Here is a 24,379-nt window from a genome sequence, read left to right as displayed (position 1 = left end):
TCGTGAATGAATCACAGCAAGAAGCCCACAGGTTATTACGGGGGCTTGTAGGGTAGTTTTCCAGTGGGGCAGGGCATGCAAATGACTTAACGTCAATTATTTTATGGCAAGCAGAAATAAATGATCTAGTTGGAACTCAAATCCTAGCCCCTTGACTATAAAGCTCAGTAATAGAGTGAGCAGATGAGACTCATCTAGAGCTTTTCTTTTTCTAGATAACTCACAACCTCAGGATACACCCACAGACCGTGGTTTAGAAGTGCCACACGCCCCGAGTGTTTCTCAGCCTCGTGAATGAGGGTGGTTAGAAAGAAACAAACCCCTAAAGGCTCCAGGGAGGGTGTTCATGGAGCCACACCAGTCAGGTTTTATTTGTTTTTCAATGCCCAGGCATTTGGAAAGTAATTAGAAGTGCAGTTGACACTGAAAAAACCATTTTTAGATAAGATTATTGGAAATTATGTTCACAGGGTTTTGCTAACATGGCATCCTGATAGGCAATATCACATTTATACCAAATTCCTAGAGATAAGAAAATCATCACAGAAAGCTTACAGTAATTGAAAACAAAGAGTACAAATAAAGAGCTCTCTCCTCTCGCTCTGCTAATGGCTCCTGAGCAAACACCGCCGCTTCATCACAGAAAGCTTACAGTAATTGAAAACAAAGAGTACAAATAAAGAGCTCTCTCCTCTCGCTCTGCTAATGGCTCCTGAGCAAACACCGCCATCACACAGCCCCTGCCCCTGCCTCAGGTTACTGCTTGCAAGAAAATTTAGAAGAAAGGTCTGAGTCTCTGAAAACGAGTGTCAGAGTGTTGCTCAGCTGGCACACTGGGACCTGTGAATGTGCTCCTGCCTACAATGACAGTCTCTATTTCATACCTGAGATTTGCTGGTTAATTGTCATGAGGTTGGTTGGTCGTGTGGCCTCCACAGCCCCTTCTGTGCTCCTCGGCTGCACCTCACAGCAAACAAGGCTACAATTCTACAATTCTGCTGTTCTCCAGAGTTATGGCGAATCATTACTACATAATGTTGCTCTTTTTTGTTAGTACCTTTCAGAGAGGATCATTTCAAGACTGTAACTGTGAGATATTCCTAACAGAAACATCCTTTAGATCCACTAAAGAATCATCTTTCTCTATACAATGGGAAAAGTATTTAAACTCAAACTCTAAAGAAACACAACTGTTGGTTAACACAAACGTGTAACACTTAGACTGTGTCACCAGATGCACACTAAACGCAGCCAAGCACCAGATTCACAACTTACTGCCTTCTCTTACGATACTGTTTGCAATTAAAAAAGATGTTGATCTATGTCCAGAAAGGTAAAACATTCACTAAACCTTTAATGCTGCACCATTTCATTTTCACAGCACCCTCATGATATTTATTCCAGATTATAAAAAGACCAGCACAATTACCTTGCATCAGCAGAATCTGAATCGAGAGAACACTCGCTGCATCAGACACAAAAGGCGTGTTGTAAAAAGAAACACAAATACCTGCTTGCTCAAGGAGTATGTTCAGAGTGTGTTAGGGATGGGATTCAGGAGACAGACGCGTTTGGAAATATGTGATTAGGCCAAGATTTGGATAGGAAGAGGGAAATCATAAGAATCTTGGCAAAAAATAAATACAAGGGCATGCACACGCCTCCCTTGCTTGAGGGAGAAGACAAGTGGTTGATCAGAAAGGATCAACATATTTGGGGACTCCCTCATTTTGAGAGGGAGACAGTTGGTAGAGGAGCTTCCTTAGTCATAAATGGAAAATTCAGTCGCAGAGAAATCACAAAAATAAAAAGGAAGAGCAGGAACAGCTTCAAAGGCGATTAACAGACTAAGAGAAAAACCCACCATGAGCACATGGGTTCATCACAACACACTCACTTTCTGGCAGATGACACTGGCGTCTGCACTGAAGTGTAGGAGACACGGAAACACTTCACTCCAAGGACATCTTGCGTTTCCCCCTCTCCCCGTCTCCCCCAGAGCCCGACTCCCAGCTGACAGCAACCAGCTGCTCCGGCTCTCACTGCGAGTGCAGTTCAGCAAAATGGGCGCTAACGTGAGAGGAGCAAAAAATGGCTCCTGCAGCTTGTTTTCCTTCACACAAGCTGTGTGAGAGACGGCTGTGCCCTGCCTCGTGGCAGCGCGCTCAGAACCCGCACGCAGCCGAGAACTGACGCACATCGCTCCCTCCCTCCCTCGACCATAAAAAAAGACATTGAGGTGCTGGAGCGGGTCCAGAGAAGGGCGACAAAGCTGGTGAGGGGTCTGGAGAATAAGTCTTATGAGGAGAGGCTGAGGGAGCTGGGGTTATTCAGCCTGGAGAAGAGGAGGCTGAGGGGAGACCTTATTGCTCTCTCCAACTCCCTGAAAGGAGGGTGTAGAGAGATGGGGGTCGGTCTCTTTTCTCAAGTCACAGGCGACAGGACAAGAGGAAATGGCCTCAAGTTGCCCCAGGGGAGGTTCAGGCTGGATATTAGGAAAAATTTTTTCACTGAAAGGGTTATCAGACACTGGAATGGGCTGCCCAGGGAGGTGGTTGAGGCACCATCCCTGGAGGTGTTCAAAAGATGGGTTGATGTGGTGCTGGGAGATATGGTTTGGTGATGATGCTCCTTGTTTGTTGTGCGGGTGTCTATTTTTGTCAGTTAGGGTGACGGTTGGACAAGATGATCTTTAAGGTCCCTTCCAACCTAGAAGATTCTGTGATTCTGTGATCCTCCTTGGTGCGGATCTCCACGCACCCTCCTCTTACTCCAACACACCCTGCTCCCCACTCCTGACACCCCGAATGACTTTGGCTAGAAAAGGACAAACCCAGTTCTAAGAGAAGTTTCCTCTGGAGCTCTGAAGATGCTGAACATCCTTCCTGGCCGTTTCTGAACGCGTAAAACCAGGGAGGTTTGAGAAGTGCTCTATCCCGGCTCTCAAGAGCCTTTTCCTTTCACAACTGCCCTCTCCCTGAGCAAATATACCACGGTTTGGAATTCCAGCTGCCAACGTGATATTGTCAGGTATTTGGAAAAGTACATAACCACACCAGCAATCAGAGGATAATACAGCCTTCTAGCAAATAAATTTGATCCTTCTACTCACAAACCTTTGCTTTCAGCATTCAAATTCTGAAGTTTGAATCCCAGTGAAAAGGAAATAAAAGCAGCTGCACATGAAAGTATTGTGCAGGAGTGCTGTGTGCCCTGCACTGACTCAGAAATACAGCAGGTTCGTTGTATTATAAAGTTGTAAGTATCAGGAGAAGGTTGCCAAACATGCTGAAGACCTAACCTTCAGGAATCGGGGACAAAAAAAAACAGACAAGAGCCCTGGGCAGTAACAGTAAATAACCCCAAAAGCCGTCCCTCCCGCTGACCAGACCAGGCCAGGATTGATCGAGCCTCCAACCGACTTGATCAGTCAAAACATAGAGCACAGTAAAGTTTACGAATCCTTGTAGGGCTCTTTCACACAATTACCTTTATTATTTATAATTATAAACCTAATGTTCAAGTCTTATAACTTATCCTTTCATGTTCAAGCATTCAAAATTAAGAACATTTCTGAAAATAGTACTAGAAAAATATATGCCACTGCAAAACAGTACATCAAAAAGAAAAGCCCCAAAGCACATGTCTTTATAAAAAGGAATTATCTATTCAGAGGAACTACAAAGTTATCTCACTTTTTTTTTTTTCCTTCTCATTTTAGCAATCTAATTCAGAAGTGTTTTGCTCCAGCATCTCTATTTCATGACCTCAGTAGCTCCTGGGTGTACGGATTTACTTGGAACAATTCAAACCTCAGAAGGAAAACAAACATCTTTTCTATCTACTGGAGGAAAACACAGCACATGGTTCACTTGCTTGCATGAAATCCAGCACATACACTCATTTTGGAGAGAATATCCAAGGATTTTTTCAAATAAAGGGTATATGTGTAGGGACTAAGATGCTTCCAATAGCTGCAAAATGTACAAAATCAGCAAAAGAGGCACCTGGAGATATCACTAAGGAGACAAGAAAAGAGCTGACAAATGCCATTCTTTCAAATAATTGGTACAGGTGAAAAAAAGGTACAGGTAAAAAATGAAGTGACAGATTTAACTTGTTCAAACAGCGCAGTGGCAGAGCACGAAGAGAGGCATAAAGTCTCCAACTGCACATTAGGATGGGAGAAGGCAAGAAAGGCAGGGTAGGGGCTGCTCCTGGCTCACGGGGAAGGGAAAGGCTGCGGCGGCTCCGGGAGCAGCTCACGGCCCCGGGCAGAGCTCTGCACACTCCTGGCAAAGCACCAGAGTGCAAACCAGGCTGAACGCCTCTGAGCTTGATTCCCAACATAAATCATACAACACACTTACCTGGAACTTAATTATCTTTTCACTAAATGATAAACACATATCGGAAGTGGGTTTCCACAGCACTGGGAGTTTCTTCTGGCCAGTGGACACACCAGTGCCAAGCAACTGGTCCAGTCAGACAGACTGCAGACAGACTGCATCTCAGGGGCAGGTGTGAAAACTACATTTAGGAGACAGCTGTATTACAGGACGAGAACAAGTATTGATCCGGTACACAGAGAGTCCAAATAAATAAGTTAGTTTTACGCAGATCTTATAAAAATCTCTGACTCCCCGAGACTGCTCACGTATAACGCAATGGATTTTGCATTTGAGGCTGCAGAGACTGGCAGGGATTTCATGAGGAGCCTGACAAACGGGCAGCAACACCGACTACATGAAAAAAGCTGAGGGCATCCCTACAAGCAGCCACTTAGAAATTCCTCTTGACTCAAACACTTGAATGTGTTATTTTATCTGCCCACGTCACTTGTTAACACAACAGTTTAAAACAATGTGAGACAGGCAAAGCCTTCCAACACGTTCTGGCAGGCGGAGGCTGAGGAGGCAGCTCGGTGTGACTCAGGCAGACACCAGGGTGACCTCCCCTGCTCACCCAGGTGTGCTTTAAGGGGATGGTTTTTTGCTCTCTGCACTGGAAACAAGGACAAACGTGAGAAAAAAAGCACTGCGTTGACAAGATGGGCTCTCCTCACACTTCAGAGTTCCTAATGGCCAATAAAAGAGCATCCAAAATATAGCCAGTTCAATGGTAAATGGCTTAGCAATAAAATAAAAATAAAAAGTGACTGTAATGAAGCACAAAGAAAAAAATGAACTCACCATTAACCTGGGTTGCACAACCAGATATCCCAATTCAGGTAACTGGTTGTGTTGCCCTGAAACAGGCACAGCTAACAAAACCCACGGCAGTGTCTGCAACATATTTAAAAGATTACCAGTTCTATGCAAACCCATGTCCTTTTCATTCCCCACTTACACAGCATAACTGTGAAATCTAAGGCTTTTTATTTTAGCATATTGAGCAATAGCATTAAAGTGGTTTTTACAAGCACTGATAATCACAAGCCTTTTTGCCTTTGAAACCTGTTCTTTGTTTGAAGCTCTGCAGAGCATCACTCCGGGCTCCGACTCTGTGTATTACAACTGCTGCTCTAATACCTCATCCGGGATCGAGTCTGAGCAAAAAACACGTCCAGGGCATTGAAGATGAAGTACTTTAGGAAAAAAGACAGAAAGATAATACCGGAGCAGACATTTCTCTCAAAGAAGGCAGGTGATGAAGGGCGAGGAATGAATACGAGATCTGACCAAAGATGAAAGAGCATATAAAATAAACTAAACCTTCACTCTGCTGTTGTGTCGTCCGTGCTTCCAGGAAGCAGTCACAGGCTTAAACAAAAAGGCTTTAATTGAGCAGATGTTTTCTAGAATAAAGAGGCCCTACAAAATCAGTCCAGACCAGCACGTCGTGTATTATCCATAACAACAGTATAAAGTATGAGAAATGAAAATGATGAAGTTACCCTTAAAGCAGCTGAAAATCTGAACTGAACAGGGCACATTTGTGTCTCTGTGTGTTTGTGTGCAATGGAGAGAAATGGCGGAATTTTAAAATGCAGAGCAAATAAAATTGGAGAAGAAATTACTAGAATAATTAAATGACCAATTATGAGTAAGCAGCCGCACGGATAGAATCAACATTTAGAGGTTGCTCTGTTTCATTGGGTAGGGTATGTTGAGAACTGATAAATGGAGATTAAAGGGAAGGTAATTTGGTACTTCTAAAATCTGTAAGGACTCTTCAGTACAATTTTATGTTGTAAGTGGGTTCAAAACTGCTTTGCCCACACACGCAGCCACTCGGTTTCATTAGCCCAGTAACTGCTGCTTTAATCTGTGGCATTTTTCACCATATGTGTAGTATTGGGTAGTGTCTAATAAAAACATTGTAATTTCTTTGGATTCCTGGAGGAGTAACAACAGAACAAAAGCAGTAATGATGTACACACCTGGAAGAAACACCTATTTTCCCCAGGTAAATGAAGTATCGGTCCTCAGTCCAAAGTGGTGCTGCAGGTAATGGAGCATCCACTCCCCAAAGACAGACCAATTCAACCAGGATTTTAAGATCTTGTATTTGTCAGCTGTCACCTACTGTAAGTGCAGCACCTCAGAAGAACTTATTAATCATTTTAATACCTTTATAACTTAGAAGCCTGGCCTGCTAACCGTGGAATATAGCACAGACTATTTCAAGGTGAATGTATCTGTTTAGAGACGCTAGCAATTACCATTAAACCTGGATTTGTAATATGAATAATTTTTTTTTTTCCAGAACCATTAGTCCTCATGGCCAGGTTGGAGTAACGCTGCAGCAGCAGCTGAAGATGTAAAGGCACCTCAGAGACCCCAGAGTGTTAAGGGCATTTGTGTCGCCACCCAACTGCTTTCCAGGGGTTCAGAAATGGTGAAACCCACCTCTCATTGCCAACAGCAAGAGTTAAAAATTTGCATAATTCCTTCACAAAGCAAAAGGAATTTATTTAACTGTTCCAAATGCAATGTCATCTAATTTTGTCATGTCTAAGTGACAATTTAAATTTCTTACAGCTTCCCATAACTTTATGATTTTAAAAATGTGAATGTTGGCTGCAGTGGTTGCTTAAAAGCAAAGCCAGTCTACAGAAGAGCTTACGTGTAGATAAATAATCATTGAGACATATTGCACATACCCGAGCTCAGTCTTGAAAGTGAAATGTCTTCGGTGAAAAATGAAACACATTTATTGTGTTTGTAACTAATGTACCTTAAAAGTAAAGCAAATATTGATATTCCAGACACAAGAGCAAAGATCTATAACTAACTGTATAAAATGCATGCTGTTTGCATTTAGTAATCATACTCTGTTTTCTATAACTAGAAACAAGATTCATTGAAGACTATAATTCACCAGCCTTTTTTGCCATAGTGTTTTACTACAATACCATTATCCTGCCATATTACATTTTACTGTATGTGTACAAGTCCCATAAATACCCCAGCCTATGTAAAATAGGCAGCAATGACTCTCACTGCTTTTGGAACGCTCGCAGCTTTTGAATTTTATGTGGGTTTCACATTTTGTTGATGTGTTTGCAATGGGACACGTACTGCCCAGAAGAGAAATGATTTCACATTTCCATTAAAAGCTGTAGCGGTAAATAAACCATTGGAACTCATGCAGATATTCACTGCAACATCTACAGCAGTCCATTAAAATGTCAGAATCCGTGTTAAACATTTGAAACAGTAGCACTGGATACAGCACATTTAAAACTTAAATATATGCATATATTAAATGATAAAGATATTTTCGAGTATTCCACAAACCTCTGCAGAGCACTCGACACAAGTTTACATTCAAGTACACAAGTTACACACAAGTTTAGTACAACAGCTGCCCTTTTATTACAAAAACCCCACCACTAAATCAGACCGTGGATGTAGACAGAGCTACGAGTCGCTACTAATGCTCAAATATGAGCTATTCAGAGATTTAGTCTCAGAGAGTATTTATTTATAATAAAATGGATTTAGAATAAATTTAAAGGCCAACTTCTGCTCAGATTTGCACCTCATGCATCACAATGGACTCCAACACTGTCACCCATCAGCATTTCTAGTTGGAAGGTGGCTCCCCCGAGCTAATAGTAATTCCGCACAAACCGGCGGGTCTGGCACCGAGCACTGCAGCTTGTGCTGGGAAAGATAAGCAGAGCCTTGTAGAGCTAAAGATTTGGTTTGGCTTTATTTATTCGAAAGCCTAAGATTTATAACCACTTATCTCTAATATCATGGTTTATACGGCACTTCACTACAAAGGGACTGGCATTTCTAACAAACAGGATAGATCCACAGCAACTACCAACAATGACAGAATTTATTAAATTCCTGCATTTCAGTGCCCGTCTCAGAAGGGGCTCCCTTTTGCAGGGGGATCAGTTTCACACCCTTCTTCATATTCAAGACATCCTAAGTTCACATTAAACCCCAGCCTCAGGAAGATGCCAAAAACGCCTTCTGATGGTGAACTTCAGTATAGAACAGGGAAGCTCACTCTCCAAATTAAAGACACATTTCAAACCCTGATTATCAAGTCCACCGAATTAAATGGGAACAACCTATGACAGCTTGAGAAATTCCAACCCCTTTTGTCACTGGTGGAAGATTATTAGTACTGATCTGCCTCCAACACATCACCCCACCCGTCTGAAAGGATTACTAGCTACAAAAGCAAGCACTTTTTTTGCTCCTACACCAAAAAGAATTACTATTTTACTCTCTGAAGAACCAATAAGGTAGAACATACAGAACAGAGATCATCCTAAACTTAATTAAACAGATGTTGACCCAGTGTCTCCCAGGTTACAGTTCAGATTGGTCTGACAACAGTCAAGGAGTGCAGTATCGTGACTATCAAGAACCAGACAGAGAGAAGGAATTACCACCCGTGAACTGGAAAGGATGTTATAATTTATTCTGTTTGCTGACACTGTCGCAAACCACCAGGATCTATTAGTCCTATCGATTCCAGACGGCACACCTGAGCTGGTCCAGAGCTGCACAAAATGACAGAATCAAGTTGTCCACATTCTTCATTGTTTCACTTCGAAAGTAAATGACCATGTCAGTGACAGGCAGCGGCTCCAGTGCTCAGTATGTTCTTAAAATTAATAGAAAGAAAAATATCCTTTGGCAAGAGTACAGGGAAACACTAAGGTATGATTAGGGTTACCAACCTGCCAGCATTATGGATATGAAATCTTACCAAAGTTGCTTTATATAGTCAAGGTAATAGGTATGAACAGCACTATATCACGTTAATGGCAGGACTGTAATACATAGAAAATAGCAGTACAACGTATATTTCTCAAGGATGAGGGCTTAATACCCATTTAGAAACTCACAGCTTGCATCTCCATCGCTCTGCGCTTTGTGTATCGATTTAAAGCTGAGATGTGTGAGAAGCTGGGGGGGACCCAGCCTGGCTGCCCTGGGGACCCAGATGTGTTTAACTCCCACAGGCAAAGGGGGACAGAGTCTGCCGTGACGCGGCAGCACCTAAAAACTCTGATCATCACACGGCACCACATGCAAAATCCCACTTCAGTCTCCCAGCCCAGCAATCTGACCCACAGAAATGCTGATTTACACCCACTGGGGCCCCAGGGAAGCCAGCTCTGGGCTGGAGGTGAACAGAAGAAATAGAACCTCAAAGAGCAAATGCTTAGAGAAGAATTATTTAAATGCAGGAGGAAGGAGGAGAAAGTATTACACAAAATGAAGGAGAGACTGGAAAATGCTAATACTCAGCATATACACAAAGACAGCAAGCTTGTCAAATGCAGCAAAAAGGAGGATTTTTTGATGTCTTCCCTCCCACACCCTGAAGTCCTATTATATGTTGTATTCTATAAAATGGAGCACTGCCTAAAAACCATCAGAATTACACGAACAGAAAGCAAAATCAATCTATACCACTTCTTGACAACCAGAGACTGAAGCTCTGGCTCCAGCATGACGCCCCCTGCGTGATCCCAAGACGGGCTGCAGGGCTGCCTCTTGATAAACCTTTTTCCAGGATTGGGATGAATGAAAACACCTGAGAATTTGAGAAGCTGGGGTGGGGAAGGAAACGGAGAGGCCCCTGAACTGCACAGGCACTATGCAACACGTCCACTTTTTTAAAATGAGTGAAGCTGTACCTGATTTGCTCCAGCCAGTCTTCATTGCACATCTCCCAGGCTGAACTCCAGCCACGTGTAAGCCACGCACAGGACTTGGGAGCCCGACTAAAGCTGAACGCAGAGTATATTTTCTGCAAGGCTAGAGGTTAAGGATGTGCTCTAAAGTCATCTAAACTCAGTGCAGTACCTTCTTGGTGTGAGACAAAGGAGAGCACCATGAATAACTGCTGCGTCTTCTTAGGAATAATGCAAAGCAATAAAATAAACTTACACAACAACGATAAACAAGCACAAAACATGTGTACAGGAAACACAGCACTGTGCACCACAGAAGAAACAATACAAGAATTGGGGCCAGAGATGGAGCCCGAGGCACCCCCTGGGAGCCCAGCAGAAGTGACCAGCAGAGAAGGATCCAGCAGAGAGTTTAGTGGATTCCTGTACTATACAACTGCCTCATGAGCACACTCCAAGCTGAATGAGGCCTCTATTGCACACAATTAATAAACATTTCTATGGGGAGAATCTGTTGTGGGGACTGAGAGCCAGAACTGTCTCTTCCTTAGGCCAACTCTGCATCAATAGTGAAAGAAATGGCTCTGGTCCCATCAAGCCTGTGCCAGCAGAGACTCTGTTATATTTAAATCAACATTTGCCACAGCAGGGGATTATCAGATGCTCTACTTAAATGCTGGATTTTCTTTTTTATTTTGATGTTTAACTCATAAAAACGGAATTTATTTGGGTTGGGTGCTGATGCCTGCAAGCACAGCTGCTCACCAGCTCTGGTTTGCTTGCCATGTGAATGCACACAGAGAGGATTTAAAACCTTTTTCCAGTCTGCCTGGTGTTGGGATTTGGGTTTTCTCCCTCCCGTACTGCTGTGGCAACGCACCCAAACCCTCAGCAAGCACCAACCTGCTAAGGAAGGTTAGAGAAACGCAGGGTGGGCTCTCGAGTGGTGGAAAGTGCCTGAGCTGGACCTGGTGCAAAGCGACGGGCAGCGCGTTCAGCCGTGGTGCTCCCAGGGATGGTGTTTGGTATCACCACATCCAGAGGCAGGGAACACCCCAGTTACTCAGTTTTCTTAATGGCTGTTGCCCCATGAGGTTTTATTAGTAGCAAAATCAGGCACATTCCATAGTATTTCACACACAAGAGATGGACTTTGGCTTCCATGAAGACTGTAATCAAATTCTTGGAAAGATTGAGATAGAGAGAGATGCTCCTCTACACATCTTTTACTGAAGACTGAGCTGACACAAGCAACTGAAATTTGCTGCTAAATGAATCAAGACAGTACAGAGCATTTCAGTGCAGCAGTAAGATCGGTGCTGGCCTCAGCAGGATTTGGTGCTCCTGATCCACGCCTGTATCACATTAAAGCGCAATGAGAATCCTGCCCTTCCTCAGTTGTAATCCTCCTCGATTGTTTGCTTTCACTAATGTGTCATTCAGCTTAAAGACTATTTATTAAAACTGAACTGTATGAGCAGAGCACCGACAATGTCACAAGAGCTTCCATTATTTGTAAATTAATTTACCCAAGCCAAGTTTTAAGCCATTTACACTTCAGATATAAAGTTTACATACATTTAAACTATGGATCCAAACCGTCAATCCATATTCTCCAAACTCCTTTTATACCTACTGTGTGTGGAAATTTCTGCATATAAGCAAACTTAGTTTGTGTATTTTCATGGCTTCTGGTGAGGAAACACGTAGCCTTACTCACTCTGGAGCAGATGGTAGAATCAGACATTTCTCCCAACAAAACTAAACCTGCCCTAGAGGAACTCTCTCTAAAGAACCTCTCTGTGAGGTTTGGTCTTGGTGGGACTCCGCTGTCCCACCCCAAACCGAAATAAATAAATAAAAATGTTTAGTACTGAGAGGTACTTCTTCCTGCACAGAAGCACAGTGAGGGGCTGCCACCGACAGCACGTGGTGGCAGAAACACGCCTGGGAAATGCTGATGTGTTTGTACCAGGTACCTCTGCCCACCAACACTGCTCAGACCCACTCACCCAGGTTTAAGGAAACATTAGCAATGGCTAAAATCACTTCAGTGAAAACACCTGAGGAGTGACTAGACACACGGAAAGGAATAGTGGGAAAGAAAGGCTCTTCCTCCTGGTAGTTCTGAGGAAATTATGATGTCAGCCAGCACCAAAAAATATCCCTGCTTTCCACCTCTTACAGGACTAATGAGAGGATTTTTCAGATTAAGCTATGGTGTAGATCAAGAACATTTACTTTTAAGGCTTCTATCCTTAGATTTAAGAAATCTTCAGCACCCCTAAGCTGCAGAAAAACAATTCCAGAGATGAAGATTTATATTCTTGATAATGGGGCAGGCTCACATAAATAATTGAGGTGAACTTAAATTTCATTCCAGTTGTAAAGTGTCTGCCTCTTATTGAGCTGCACTGGCTGATGAGGGGTTTGACTGGCTCAGTCACTCACAGCCATTGTCAGAAATAAATCGCTACATTAACGTGTGACTATGGCAAGCCCAGAAAATGGCTGCTCTTTGGGAAAATAATGTTCCTGAACTCCTGCACTTGATGGAATAATCAAAATCTTCCCAAGGGATCCAGACAGCCATTGGCATGGTAACGTGAACAGGGCTGGAGTCTCCTACCCATTTTGTTTTCAGTTTGCATTTCCAGGTCCACGCAGAGTATGGATTAGAAAAAACCAACCAACCAAAAACTAACAATGCCACAATTAGCATCTATTTTGCATCTAATAAAACAGAAGACGAGTTTCTTTGTCTGTAGTTATTTCAAGCCTTATGTTTTCATCCAGGGCTTCATCCAAACTCTAATGAAATAAATTCCTGGATCAGAACCATAGGTTCGTTGCCAGCACAGGGTTTTGAACCTTCTACACTTATCAGTACCCACAGGACAATTATTAAGCAGGACTTAATGACTACCCCAGTTATTTCTCATCCGCATGTGTAACAGATCAGGTCACCTTTAACTTGAAAATACCAAAAGAGTTTACAACCTCAAGCTCACTGCCACAAACCAGAGCCATCACTTCTCTGAATCCGGTACCCAGTTTCTAAAGACACTGAATTATTTCCAGGAGACTGTTTACCTTGATGAGCACAGAATTACCCTTGCATCCTGTGCCTTTATATGAAATTTTATCATCCAAAGCAAATATGACCTGTTAAGATTTACAGGCTTTATTAGCAGCAATAACAATTTTACAATCAACATTAGTAAATCAGGGTTTACTGAGAACTCAATACCATTTTTATCTGTAGAAAGCAATTAAAATGCCAGTTTTTCATTGGATATAATTCCTAACTTTCATAAAAGATAGATATTCTATATAATTGTTGAGTGTAAAGCAGTGTAGTTCAAATAATTCTAAAATTCTCAGCAAAATTCAAGTAGCATTAACAGAGAATCACCATTTTTTCCTAAATGGCTGAATTCCAACGAAGATAGAATTTTTGGCTATTTAACTATACAGGAACTGGAAAACAGTCAAACGTACACAAGCAGTTCAGCAAACCATACTCGAAGGGTATAAATGTACCTATCGTCATTTGTTTCTTTTGGTCTCACATAGATTTGATATAGTTTTTCACTTGAAAACCTTCTGCTCATGTTTAAATGCTGTATTTTCAGAATTACTAACAAAACCAAAGTGACATACCTGGTCACATAGTCTTGAGACTAAGAAAAGAGTCAATGTAGGAAAAGGTTCTATAATCCTCTAGGGAAGGGTCTGGGGTCCTTCCACGTTAAAGAGTGTTCCTTCAGTGAACACACTGGGGATTTGACACAGGGAATATTTGAAGGGCACAAAGCTGTGAGTGGTGGGTGAAAGAGAGCTGAATCCAGGAAACAGCTTTGGCTACAACTGGGAAGCCTTTGATAGCACTTACACCTTGGAGAGAGAGACCCAGAGCAGCAGAGCTGGGACAGAGAATGGGGAAAGGAGGAGGCAGACGACCAGAATTTGAAGGCACTGGAAAAGGCAGAGTTCCTCCATGAAAACTGGGCCCCTGGCTCCCAAGGCTGACACGTGCCCCCAGGGCTGCAGGTCAGACACACTTCCCCAGCCAAGAAAGGCATCTTCCAGTCAAGTAGTGGCCACATCACACTTCATTTCACTTTGCAACTGCTTGTTTCCACCCTTTTCCCTATTAACTCTGCACTCGATTTTGGGCATTTTATTAATAAGAATTTGAAGGCACTGGAAAAGGCAGAGTTCCTCCATGAAAACTGGGCCCCTGGCTCCCAAGGCTGACACGTGCCCCCAGGGCTGCAGGTCAGACACACTTCCCCAGCCAAGAAAGGCATTTTCCAGTCAAGTAGTGGCCACATCACACTCCATTTCACTTTGCAACTGCTTGTTTCCAGCCTTTTTCTATAACTCTGCACTTGTTTTGGGGCATTTTATTAATAGATATTCACCTGTTTTACCAGAAAGTCTGTCTAGTTTCGTGGCATGTCAGACACACTTCCCCAGCCAAGAAAGGCATTTTCCAGTCAAGTAGTGGCCACATCACACTCCATTTCACTTTGCAACTGCTTGTTTCCAGCCTTTTTCTATAACTCTGCACTTGTTTTGGGGCATTTTATTAATAGATATTCACCTGTTTTACCAGAAAGTCTGTCTAGTTTCGTGGCATGAGGGGAGCAGGGTGAAAGGAATAAGAGAAGTGGAAGTCTGTACCACCGAGGCGTGGTGGTTGGAAGGGACCTCAGAGATCATCGAGTCCAACCACAAAAAAAAAAACAACAAACAAACAAAACAAAACAACACCACCCCACCCACCACCTAAACACACAACAACAACCAAACCAAAAAACCATCACCCACCCACTCAGCAGCCCACGACAAACCAATAATGTTGGGCACCAGAGCATGCCCTGAAGAACCATGTCTACACGTTTCTTAAATACCTCCAGGGATGGTGACTCCACCACCTCCCTGGGCAGCCCATTCCAATGCCTGACAACCCTTTCAGTAAAGAAATGTTTCCTAATATCTAACCTGAACTACCCCTGGCGTAACTTGAAGCCATTACCCCTTGTCCTAAGTGGAAGTTAGTACCACTTAGGACGGAAGTGGAAGAAGTGGAAGTTTGTACCACCAAGACAGCTGATTTATCTGGGACAGGACAGTGGTCCCCCACCCCAGCAGTGACACCACGCGAAGCCTCACCTCGGCTGCAGGGACCCCCTCGGGCGGCCGGCAGTGCAGAACGATCATCCCCTCGATGGGAACCTCCTTCCCTTGGGGGTCTTGCTCAAAGTTCTTCCGTAAATCTGCAGAGTTGAAGGCAATAATTCATTATACCTCCTCAAAGTCATCCCTCCCCAAACACCATTATGTAGGCTGCGAAATATTGATCTGTCCCAGATACACCCGTGAATGTGTAAAGGTTTTTTTGCTGTGAAAGGAAAAGAAAATGGAAAAAAAAAAAGAAATGGGAGGAATGTTACTTACTGCATGTGGTTTGAGAGTTAGGATGTGTCCATTAGACGTACTCATTTTCTTCTATCAGTGTCTCAAATTCCACAGTGTGGATTTACTGATTTAATTTTCTCCATTGCTTACACCTCATGAAATACACCCCCTTAAACAGCAGAGGCTCTGAATCAGTTACGCTTTAATATATTTTATAAAATACAGTAAGACTTATTTTAGCCAGCCAGTCACCAGAGAAAGATGCACGCAGTGTATGTATTCTCCTTTTTATGATTCTTCATTAATGTTGATTGTTTTTTCACACAGATAACCAGTATCTTTTCCAGTACCCTATTTCAAAAGTCTTTCATTAACAGCTGGGCTGCAGTTGTGCCTACAAATGCCTTTATTAGGATGAAAAAGGGAGTAAGATCCATCTTTTCACTTTCCCCGCATTCCACACTACCATAAAGAAATACTTACCTGCTTTTTCAGAGAAATATAGAGTGCTGTAGTGCTTGGACTTGACTCACAATTCAGAATCTCTAGGCTTTAAGTGTTAAAAAAAAAGGAAAAAGGAAAGAAAGGAAAAAAAAAAAAAGCTGACACTATCCCAGCAGACATCCCAATGAGAGGGGCTGTGAGAGTTATGTGTTCTGTGTGCTGTCACAAATTGGACCAACTCGTTCTCATCTCTGGTGCTCTGCAGGGTATTCCCTGAGCAGAAATCCATGTCACCACACTCAGGGTGACACAGGTCGAGCCCTGGAGACTCATGGGGGGGTTCAGAGACATCTGGTGGCAGCTCTTCATTCTTTCTGTCCCAATTGCTAACAAGTCCCAGCATCTCTGCCCTCAAGAATTGCTGTTCTTTTCATAAAATCCCATGGCTTCAGGTAAAAGTAGGACAGCAAATGGCCAGTTCAGGAGCACAGTTCTCAGGCTGAATGTTCAGCTGCCCTCAGCACATTCCATAAAGCAGAAAAGAAGAGCCCTCTCTGGAGAGCCCGTCGGTTAATATAATATCTGCCGTTACGGATGGCAGCTGGGGATGTGGTTTGCAGAACTGGTACCACAGTGATGGGTTTAAAAGTCCCAACACACAGCTCCACCTGCTTCTGCTCATTCTGATTTTTACTCATATTGCCATATTATGGGGTTGGGAAATCACAGCGCGGAGAAAAGTCAATAAAAATTCAATTCAGAATAATAGTCCTTTGCAGCTTAGCAATACAGGGGAATTATTAGCTCATTCAATGTTATGACAGTTAATGCCGTAAAATAAAAAATTGAATTTACACATATTTACACATTCAAACTAAATCAGCCAACAAAAAAAAGCTGTCATTTATAAAATCAAGAAGCTGCTACATTGTCCTGCTATTTATCTCAAATGTTTATTTTAAGTTATCCTGTTAAAAGATTTATCAAGAATTGCTAGAACACTGCCTGATAAAGTTACTGTTCAGAGTTTCTTGCCTGACCCTCCCCAACCCTTCTCTCCTGCTCCTCATCTTCCAAGAAGCATTTCTCCCAACTGTGCAGTTTGTTGCTGTCATGTCCTGGCAGTGGGGCTGTAAGGACCTCAACTGGTGACTAAAAGGAAAAGGGTTCACAACAGACCGGGGGAAAGGATGAAGCACAAGAACAATACTTTCACCTTGTCACAAGAAGGAAACCCTCCCTAAGACTCTTTAACTTCTCTGAATGACCACCTGATCTAGATTTCACATCAACTCCATAGTTAAAGAAGTGGAAGACCACCTACCTACCTACCTTATGAATGACTTTGTTATCCTCAGTAGTGGCTCTTATAAATATCTGTATAAACAGCATTTAAAGTTGGGGTGTTTTTTCTAAACAGTGTATGCTGTCACCCATAGAGAATTGGCAGAATTGGCAGAATTTCTGCAGCGGTTTCAGTTCTGCTCAGGATGTTTGTATCTCATTTCCTCAGAGAAAGGAGGGAAGATATTTTTTCCTCTACTGACTGGAATTATTCAATTTTTCCTACTTTTATCTCATTTTCCCCACAGCGTATCGTACCTGATGACCAATGATATGCTTCAATATTGAAAACCAGATTTAAAATACCGTGCTACAAGAGCATCCATTTATATTTAACACTATGAGAAGACTATTGTTTCCACGCCTTACAAAACCTAGAAGAGCAGAAATTCACTCCACTCACAGGCGATGCGGACCGATGCCTTCCGACTCTTTGAGGTCCCCAGATGGCTCCACGCGACGCACTGGCACCAGTAATCCTCTGGCCCATGGAAATCTTCCACCTGCTGCCTCGTCACGTTGATGAAAACCTCTCGAACTTTCAGTCCTGAAGGGGAAAGGTACAGAAAATTAGCTGATACAGGCTCTCTTGCTTGGGCATAAAGCTAAGGTTAGCCAAACCTTCTCTTTTAATTAAACAATTCCACTTTTAATCAAGGCAAAGCTTTAATTACTTTGACAATAATATATTGCCACTAATTAAATTCTAAAAGCTGAGTAGGTCATAATGCACTGAGTTACAAGAATTACCCACCCACTGTGGTCTTTGCAAGAACAGAACACCTCCCTCCGAAACCTCGTCTCCTGTGCCTTTTTCACCTAGAATGTTTACCCAGGATTTTATAACATGATATAGAATAAAATTGTCTTCCCATCCAACATCTCAGTGCCCTTGAAAATCTTTCTGAAATACCCTGGTAGGCCCCCAGTTGAGTCAAACACCAGAATTATGCAGGTATGACAGGAACCAATCGAACACCCCACTGAGTCCCAGCCCGTCCACCCCGTGCTGCCCCAGCCCCATCCAGCTGCCGCACAGGGAGAGCTGAGCTCCAGCCATCGCAGGCTGGAAGGAGGAGAAAAGGAAGAGAAGAGAATGGATCTCACAGCTCACAAATGGGATGGTGCTCTTCACCAACCTGTTCTTCCGGGAAGCAAGTGAACAATCACACAACTGAAGCCTTGCCTTTACCAACTTTCACAAAGTGGTTATATACTTTACTTATTTTATGCTGTTTCCCAAAGCATAACCTTGCTAAATTCCTCTGCAGTGCAATGCTGTTGTTGTCTACTGCAAACACACTTGGTTGTCTATGAAAATGAGCGCACATCTCTTTCCTGAGGTAGGAATCAGTTATACCTGAAGAGCTGAGAGAAGGATCTAAGGGAATAACCAGGGGCAGCCAGGAGTAAAGATGGGAACAGCCCCTTGCTGCTCCTTAGCCCGTTACCATTTCCATAGTCCCCTGGGCAGAGGTGGAGTTCAGCAGCGCTGCCCTTCAGAGCAGAAACATTTGCTTCAGCCAAAGCTTGAAGGTAAATACAGGATTATCAAGATGCCTTGTAAACCTGACACCTTTTATACCCTTGGGATGTTCGCCGTATCTGCAACCACCTTTGCACGACAAGCTCGGGGAGAGGAAATATAATCTAAATCTGGGTTAAAAGGCATTAGGACTCATTTGAAAGAGCTAGTCAGAAAAACATTAATTTGAAAATAGAAAACATTCATGCCCACTACTTTCTTCTTTCTCCTCCTGTGCAGTCCCAAGATACTTATTTCCCCTTCACTGGAAATGAATGAAAACTCAATCTTAAAATATTTCATGCCTGTGAAGTTTATAAAGCAGCAAGAAATTTCTAAACCTGAACTCCATAAAAATTGGCTTCCACTTAATCTCAGGCATCATTAACAGCTGGGTATTTCACTCCTGAAAGGCACTGGGAAGTCAATGCGTTCCTTTGGTAAACAGGAGCGATGGGGCCGCTGGGGATGCTGAGCACAGAGGGGCAGGGCAGGGCAGACAAGCTTTAAATACCACAGAGCAATACAAAATTGTGGCTTCTTCCAGCAACAGGGAAAGGGGATTTTTTACTTCTTTTCATTTCACCTGCTTGGCTTGTCATACACAATACCTAAAGCCATGGACAAACCTGCGACAGCTTCCTAAGTTATCTCAATGATCATTTTAGTCCCTCAAATATTTATTCTCTCTCTAATAAACAAACAGAGGTCTCCTGGTTGTTTTTATTTGCATTTTGGTGGTTTTTTTCAATACGCTGATGCAGTTTTCAACAAAACTGTTTACAAAACATCCCTTTATTTCCTGCCATGGTGAAAACAAGCCAGTATGAAGTAAACAGAGTGCGTGGAGCTCAGCAGTTCTGCCCGACACCCCTCTTGGTGCTGATGCCCTGATGCAGAGGCAGGATGGAAACGCACCATCACAATTTAAACATCCAGCTGCTCCTCCAGTGACAAAACCTGGGATTCTGAGCCGTACACCCACTCTGAGAGGGGTTAAAGACAGGAACAGCCACAGTCAGTTCCATCAGGGACCATTGGAGTCCTGGTGACCTGACACAGCGGGTCTTAACTGGCTGAAGACCTGGTGTCCCACGGTGCTGTGTGACAGTGACAGCCACACACTCTCCTCTTCCTCTCCTCTGGCAAATCTCGCTGTGTGCAGCCCCTGAACCACCTCCACCAAGCCTCCAGAGCCTCCAAAGCCCGGCTAATTTGCAGCCACGTCCAAGAAGGCTGCAACCCATCTACTTAAGGACTTCCTCAACAAGGCTGTGAAAGGATTAAGTCCTTGACAAAGGCTGACCCTTCCGAGAGGGTCTCATCAGGAGCCCCTCAGCAGCACTCCATTAGCCCTCACACGCTTCTGAGCAGCCCCGGGTTCATCTCTGCCCTCCTGCTCAGGCTGCCTGCAAACAGGGTCACTGCCTGTCGTGGGGAAGGTACAGAGCCATAGACCCCAGTGTCTCCAGCTGTCCCCTCCCCTCCCAGCTCATTCCTACCACCACCTCGACGTAGCATCTTCTGGGGACACAACCCTCCTGTCCCCAGCCACGAGCCATGGCCCCGCTGACAGCGCTGCCCGTCGCCCACCCGGCTCTGCCTCGCTCCCTTCTCAGCTCCCCGCTCCTGAGCTACTCCAGGAATTTTTGGAAGCAGCAAATAGAAACAAGGGGGTGAGAACTGCACCTCATACAGCTTCTTGCTGCATCCGTGCTGACAGCAACAGAACCCTCACCGATACCAACGAAAAAATCATCACGAGGATGATTTTTTTGAGCAGCAGAAGCCATTCCAGGCTCCCCGGTACCGCACGGCTCTGAGCAGTCATCAGAGGATAGAGGCAGCTACAAATTCAGATTCATTAAGCTGGAATATTCTCCATGCCGGCTCTTCCTTTCATTGACACACGATTTAATTAATCTATAGATCAGCCTATATTTTCTGAAGCAACATTTAATGTGGTTTGAATCAGGCAAACAAGCAGCACATGGTTTTGAGAAGCTGGTGGTTCAGCATTTTGAGAATGGGACAGGTAGGAATTCAGGTGCTCTTAAAGGTCTCCCCATTTGCCAATAGACAAAATAAATGCATCCAAAATAGTGGAATCACAGAGTCGTTGAGGTTGGGAGGGACCTCTGGAGAACATCTCTTCTTTGGGGATAGTTATGTTTTGCTTATGGAGAAAGCAGACCTATTTTCATTTGTTTTAGAAACAACTACAGAAAGCAAACCTACTGGGAACAGAGGCATATATTCTTCATTTATCATCACTACGTTTCACCAACAAATACACTCGCCTACCCTCTGCATCTCAAGAAATGCCAGAAAAATTGTTCATAGGAAATGACACAGATCGAAAAATCCATGCAAATAAAACCAGGCACATAATCAACAAGAGCAACATTTTACCTGTGACTTGTGTAACTCTAATAAGCGCTGCAAGTCCAACCCTTTAAATTATTGTGCAAATTATAACCATCATCTTTTGTTATACAGTACAGCCTTACAGAATATAAAATTATGACTATGGTAGTGATATGCTAATAAGCTTTCCGCACTGTTGGATGGTTTAGCTGCAGATAGACTAATGCTGGCAGCAGATGAATAATTGCTCTCCATGTACTAAACATAACAGAGCTGCACAGAACTTCAGCATTTGTCAGCTTTATTTGTTTAAATGAGAAAAACACTGACAGCAGTTATTGCTGTAATCCTTTTATTTATCAGACAAGAAAACTCTAGTTACTCTTAGCAGGACTGATCCTCTGGTGAAACCAAAAGTTGAAATATTTGTAAACTAATTCTGAGGTGCATGCTGCAAGGTTCAGGCGAGAAAAATAAAGCAGAAGGAAATTAATCAAACACCAATTATTATGTTTTTATCCCAGTAATATCTACTAGTTCAGGCTCTCATTTTATGAGGCAGAGTACACAGAGAGAGCAAGGTTCCTCTTCTGCCATGTTTATGGAATAGAGAGAAAAGGCAGACGATGGATTACCCTCTTTTCTGCAATGGAGGAAATAAGGCAGGAGAAGCTGAAATAGCTTTCAGTTGATCAACTGACCAAGTGACTGTGGCAGTGCAGAGCTGGGACCCCATATTCATGGAAGAAGCTGAAATAGCTTTCAGTTGATCAACTAACCAAGTGACCAAGTGACTGTGGCAGCGCAGAGCTGGGACCCCATATTCATGGTGACTGCAGCACGGGTGTTCTCACCTGCCCTGCCCACAAACAGCACCAAAGCCACAACAGGAAAGACCTTGGTGCAAACCCTTCAAGCCCAGCAGGACCCCCCCATCCTCAGGCAGCACCTCGTGTGGCAGGTACCCACAAACCAAACACAACTACAGGAACCCTCCCTCTCCTGCTGCTCCTCCTCTGCAAATTAACAGCGACTCCTCTGGTACTCTAAGATCTTTATTTCTGTCCTATAAAACCAAAACCTTGCGAAACCGGATTCCGTGTTCATCACAATGAGAAATACACCCATTGCCACCACCAGCTGTCCCTCCTGTCCCCACACACACACAACCCAGTGCTGTAGGTAAAAGCCATCAGAACACTGTGCCTTCCAGTGCCACTGCCAAGTGCTCCTGGTGTGTGCCTGGCTGAGGGCTGCCTGGCAGCAACTTAGAGAGATGCTGTGATACATTTCTTGTGTTCAGCTTTACATTTCCCTCTTATTTGGGTTTCCTGTTGCTATTTTTCACCACTTTTCTATAGATCCTCTCAGAATTTTAATCACATAACAAATAGAGGAAGGCTGGAGAAGGTCAGACCCGTTTGAAGGCAGTGCCCCAGAATCACCCCCTGTAACCAGAGGCACCGTCCTTGGCATCAGCCCCAGAGCTGCTTTTCCCAGCTGGAGCCCAGGCACGTTTATGTCCCAGATTTGACTCCAGAAATGAGGGCACTGCCAGGATGCACATTAATTCTAAAAAACCCAATAGTCTGCTGTTTACTGAAGGCCAAGGAAGAGCTCAAAAATAATTTACGGATAGTGAGAGAATACCCACATCCTCCCCCGTTACACTGCACACAGCCCTCGCCTGCAGCCTTGTGTCCTACGGACCATTACAGTAATTTCTGGAACACGCAGACCCACGGCACTGTCTGGACCACAGTGATGTTCAGAGAACACCACTTGTAGGGTTAGCTCCATCCCTGGGCTAAATTCAAACCTGCAACATTTATATTCCAGACCCCATTTGCTGAAACGATGCCTCCATGGCTCAAACCTCAACGTTACTGGTGTTATTTAAAAAAAAACACCTAATGTTACTTCATCTTTTTTCATTCTGTTATTAATCCAAGGCTTAGAAAACATAATTGCAGTATTCACAAGACAGATTTTCATTAACCATATGGAAGAAAAACATTTAGGGACGACACTTCTTCTATATTGATTCAGCAATGCCTTCAGAAGTAAAGGTTATGCCTATTAAATTATTTTTGAAAAGGTAACTGTAAAAATTAAAATTCATCCAGATTAGCATTTACAAGAAGCCGTTAGTATGAAATTTCTTCAGAATGTGTCGCTTAAAAAGAATGCCAAACACCACTTTTGGAGATGGAACTTCTTTTTAAATGGCATTTTTTCCTCTAAAAAAGGAATTTCTTGTATTGATAGAGAGGATGTTATGCATACACTGCTATTTCCAAGACATGGAGTTGCCTAGCAATCTTGGAATTTAAAAAGAGTAGAAAAGCAATAACAAAACAGAATTGTGAAATTACAAGACGGTGCAGCATTAAATTGGTTTGCAATACTTATCAAGATGCTTCTAAATGAGAAAAGATACAGGGTGTGCTGGGAGCAGGATAAAATCTGTTGATCATTTTCAACTTTCTCCCTTCTCATTCTCTTCTTCTAGACACACGCTCTTACACAATGGATTTCTCCCACTTAGCTTTATTCCCTATCGAATACCTGTTTCTCCTTGGAGTGAAGGTAAATTTCAACCATCACAAACTGGTGGTTTTTCAGGGTTCATCCTGGCAGGAGTTCCAGAGAAGCATGTATTTCCCTGTTTCTAGTTCCCATTACAAATTACACCACTGAAATACTCCAGAACTGTTATTTTCTTTCAGCAAACTCACTGTCCGTGGCCAGTCTGACCATGCCCCATGTCTCCACTTGAAAATGCTGGTGGTGCATCTCTGGTGTGTCACCGTCTCTGTGAAATGCCTCCTACATCTGTGGGCATTTAAATTCCGTTGTTTTCCCCACTCATGCTCTGCCTCTTCTGCCGGGGTCTGTATTCCCTTCTCTGCCTGTCAGCTCTGTCCTGGCCTTACCCTCTTCCCTCTGCTGTTTCCCTTTTGCATCTCAGGAAGCTGTGTCCCCCCTGTCCCCCAGGAGCAGCCGGGAGCTGGCTGTAGGGACACACCAAGCCACCAAACCAGCTCGGAGCAAGCCTCCAACTACCCACCAAGTCCCAAAGTCAGCTCAGAGCAAGCCTCCAACTCCCCACCAAGTCCCAAAGTCCCAAAGTCTGCTCAGAGCAAGCCTCCAACTAC

The 24,379-nt window shown here is 43.5% G+C and overlaps 1 protein-coding gene across 1 annotated transcript in view; it reads right to left on the bottom strand.

The window, feature by feature from the left end:
• The window catches only part of LOC106897635 (netrin receptor UNC5D-like), a 113,853-nt gene that overhangs the window by 23,564 nt on the left and 65,910 nt on the right, over positions 1-24,379 (bottom strand). The window contains exons 3-4 of the mRNA XM_014958399.1: positions 17,733-17,876; positions 15,296-15,399 (exon numbers count right to left, since the gene is read on the bottom strand). Coding sequence (XP_014813885.1) covers positions 15,296-15,399; positions 17,733-17,876 — 248 coding nt within the window. The remainder of the gene's footprint in view (positions 1-15,295; positions 15,400-17,732; positions 17,877-24,379) is intronic.

This window comes from Calidris pugnax, unplaced genomic scaffold (genome assembly GCF_001431845.1).
Source record: "Calidris pugnax isolate Ruff unplaced genomic scaffold, ASM143184v1 scaffold280, whole genome shotgun sequence".
In the NCBI taxonomy this organism is placed as follows: domain Eukaryota; kingdom Metazoa; phylum Chordata; class Aves; order Charadriiformes; family Scolopacidae; genus Calidris; species Calidris pugnax.
Note: the sequence above shows the minus strand (reverse complement) of the source record. Positions and strands in the feature narration are given on the sequence as shown.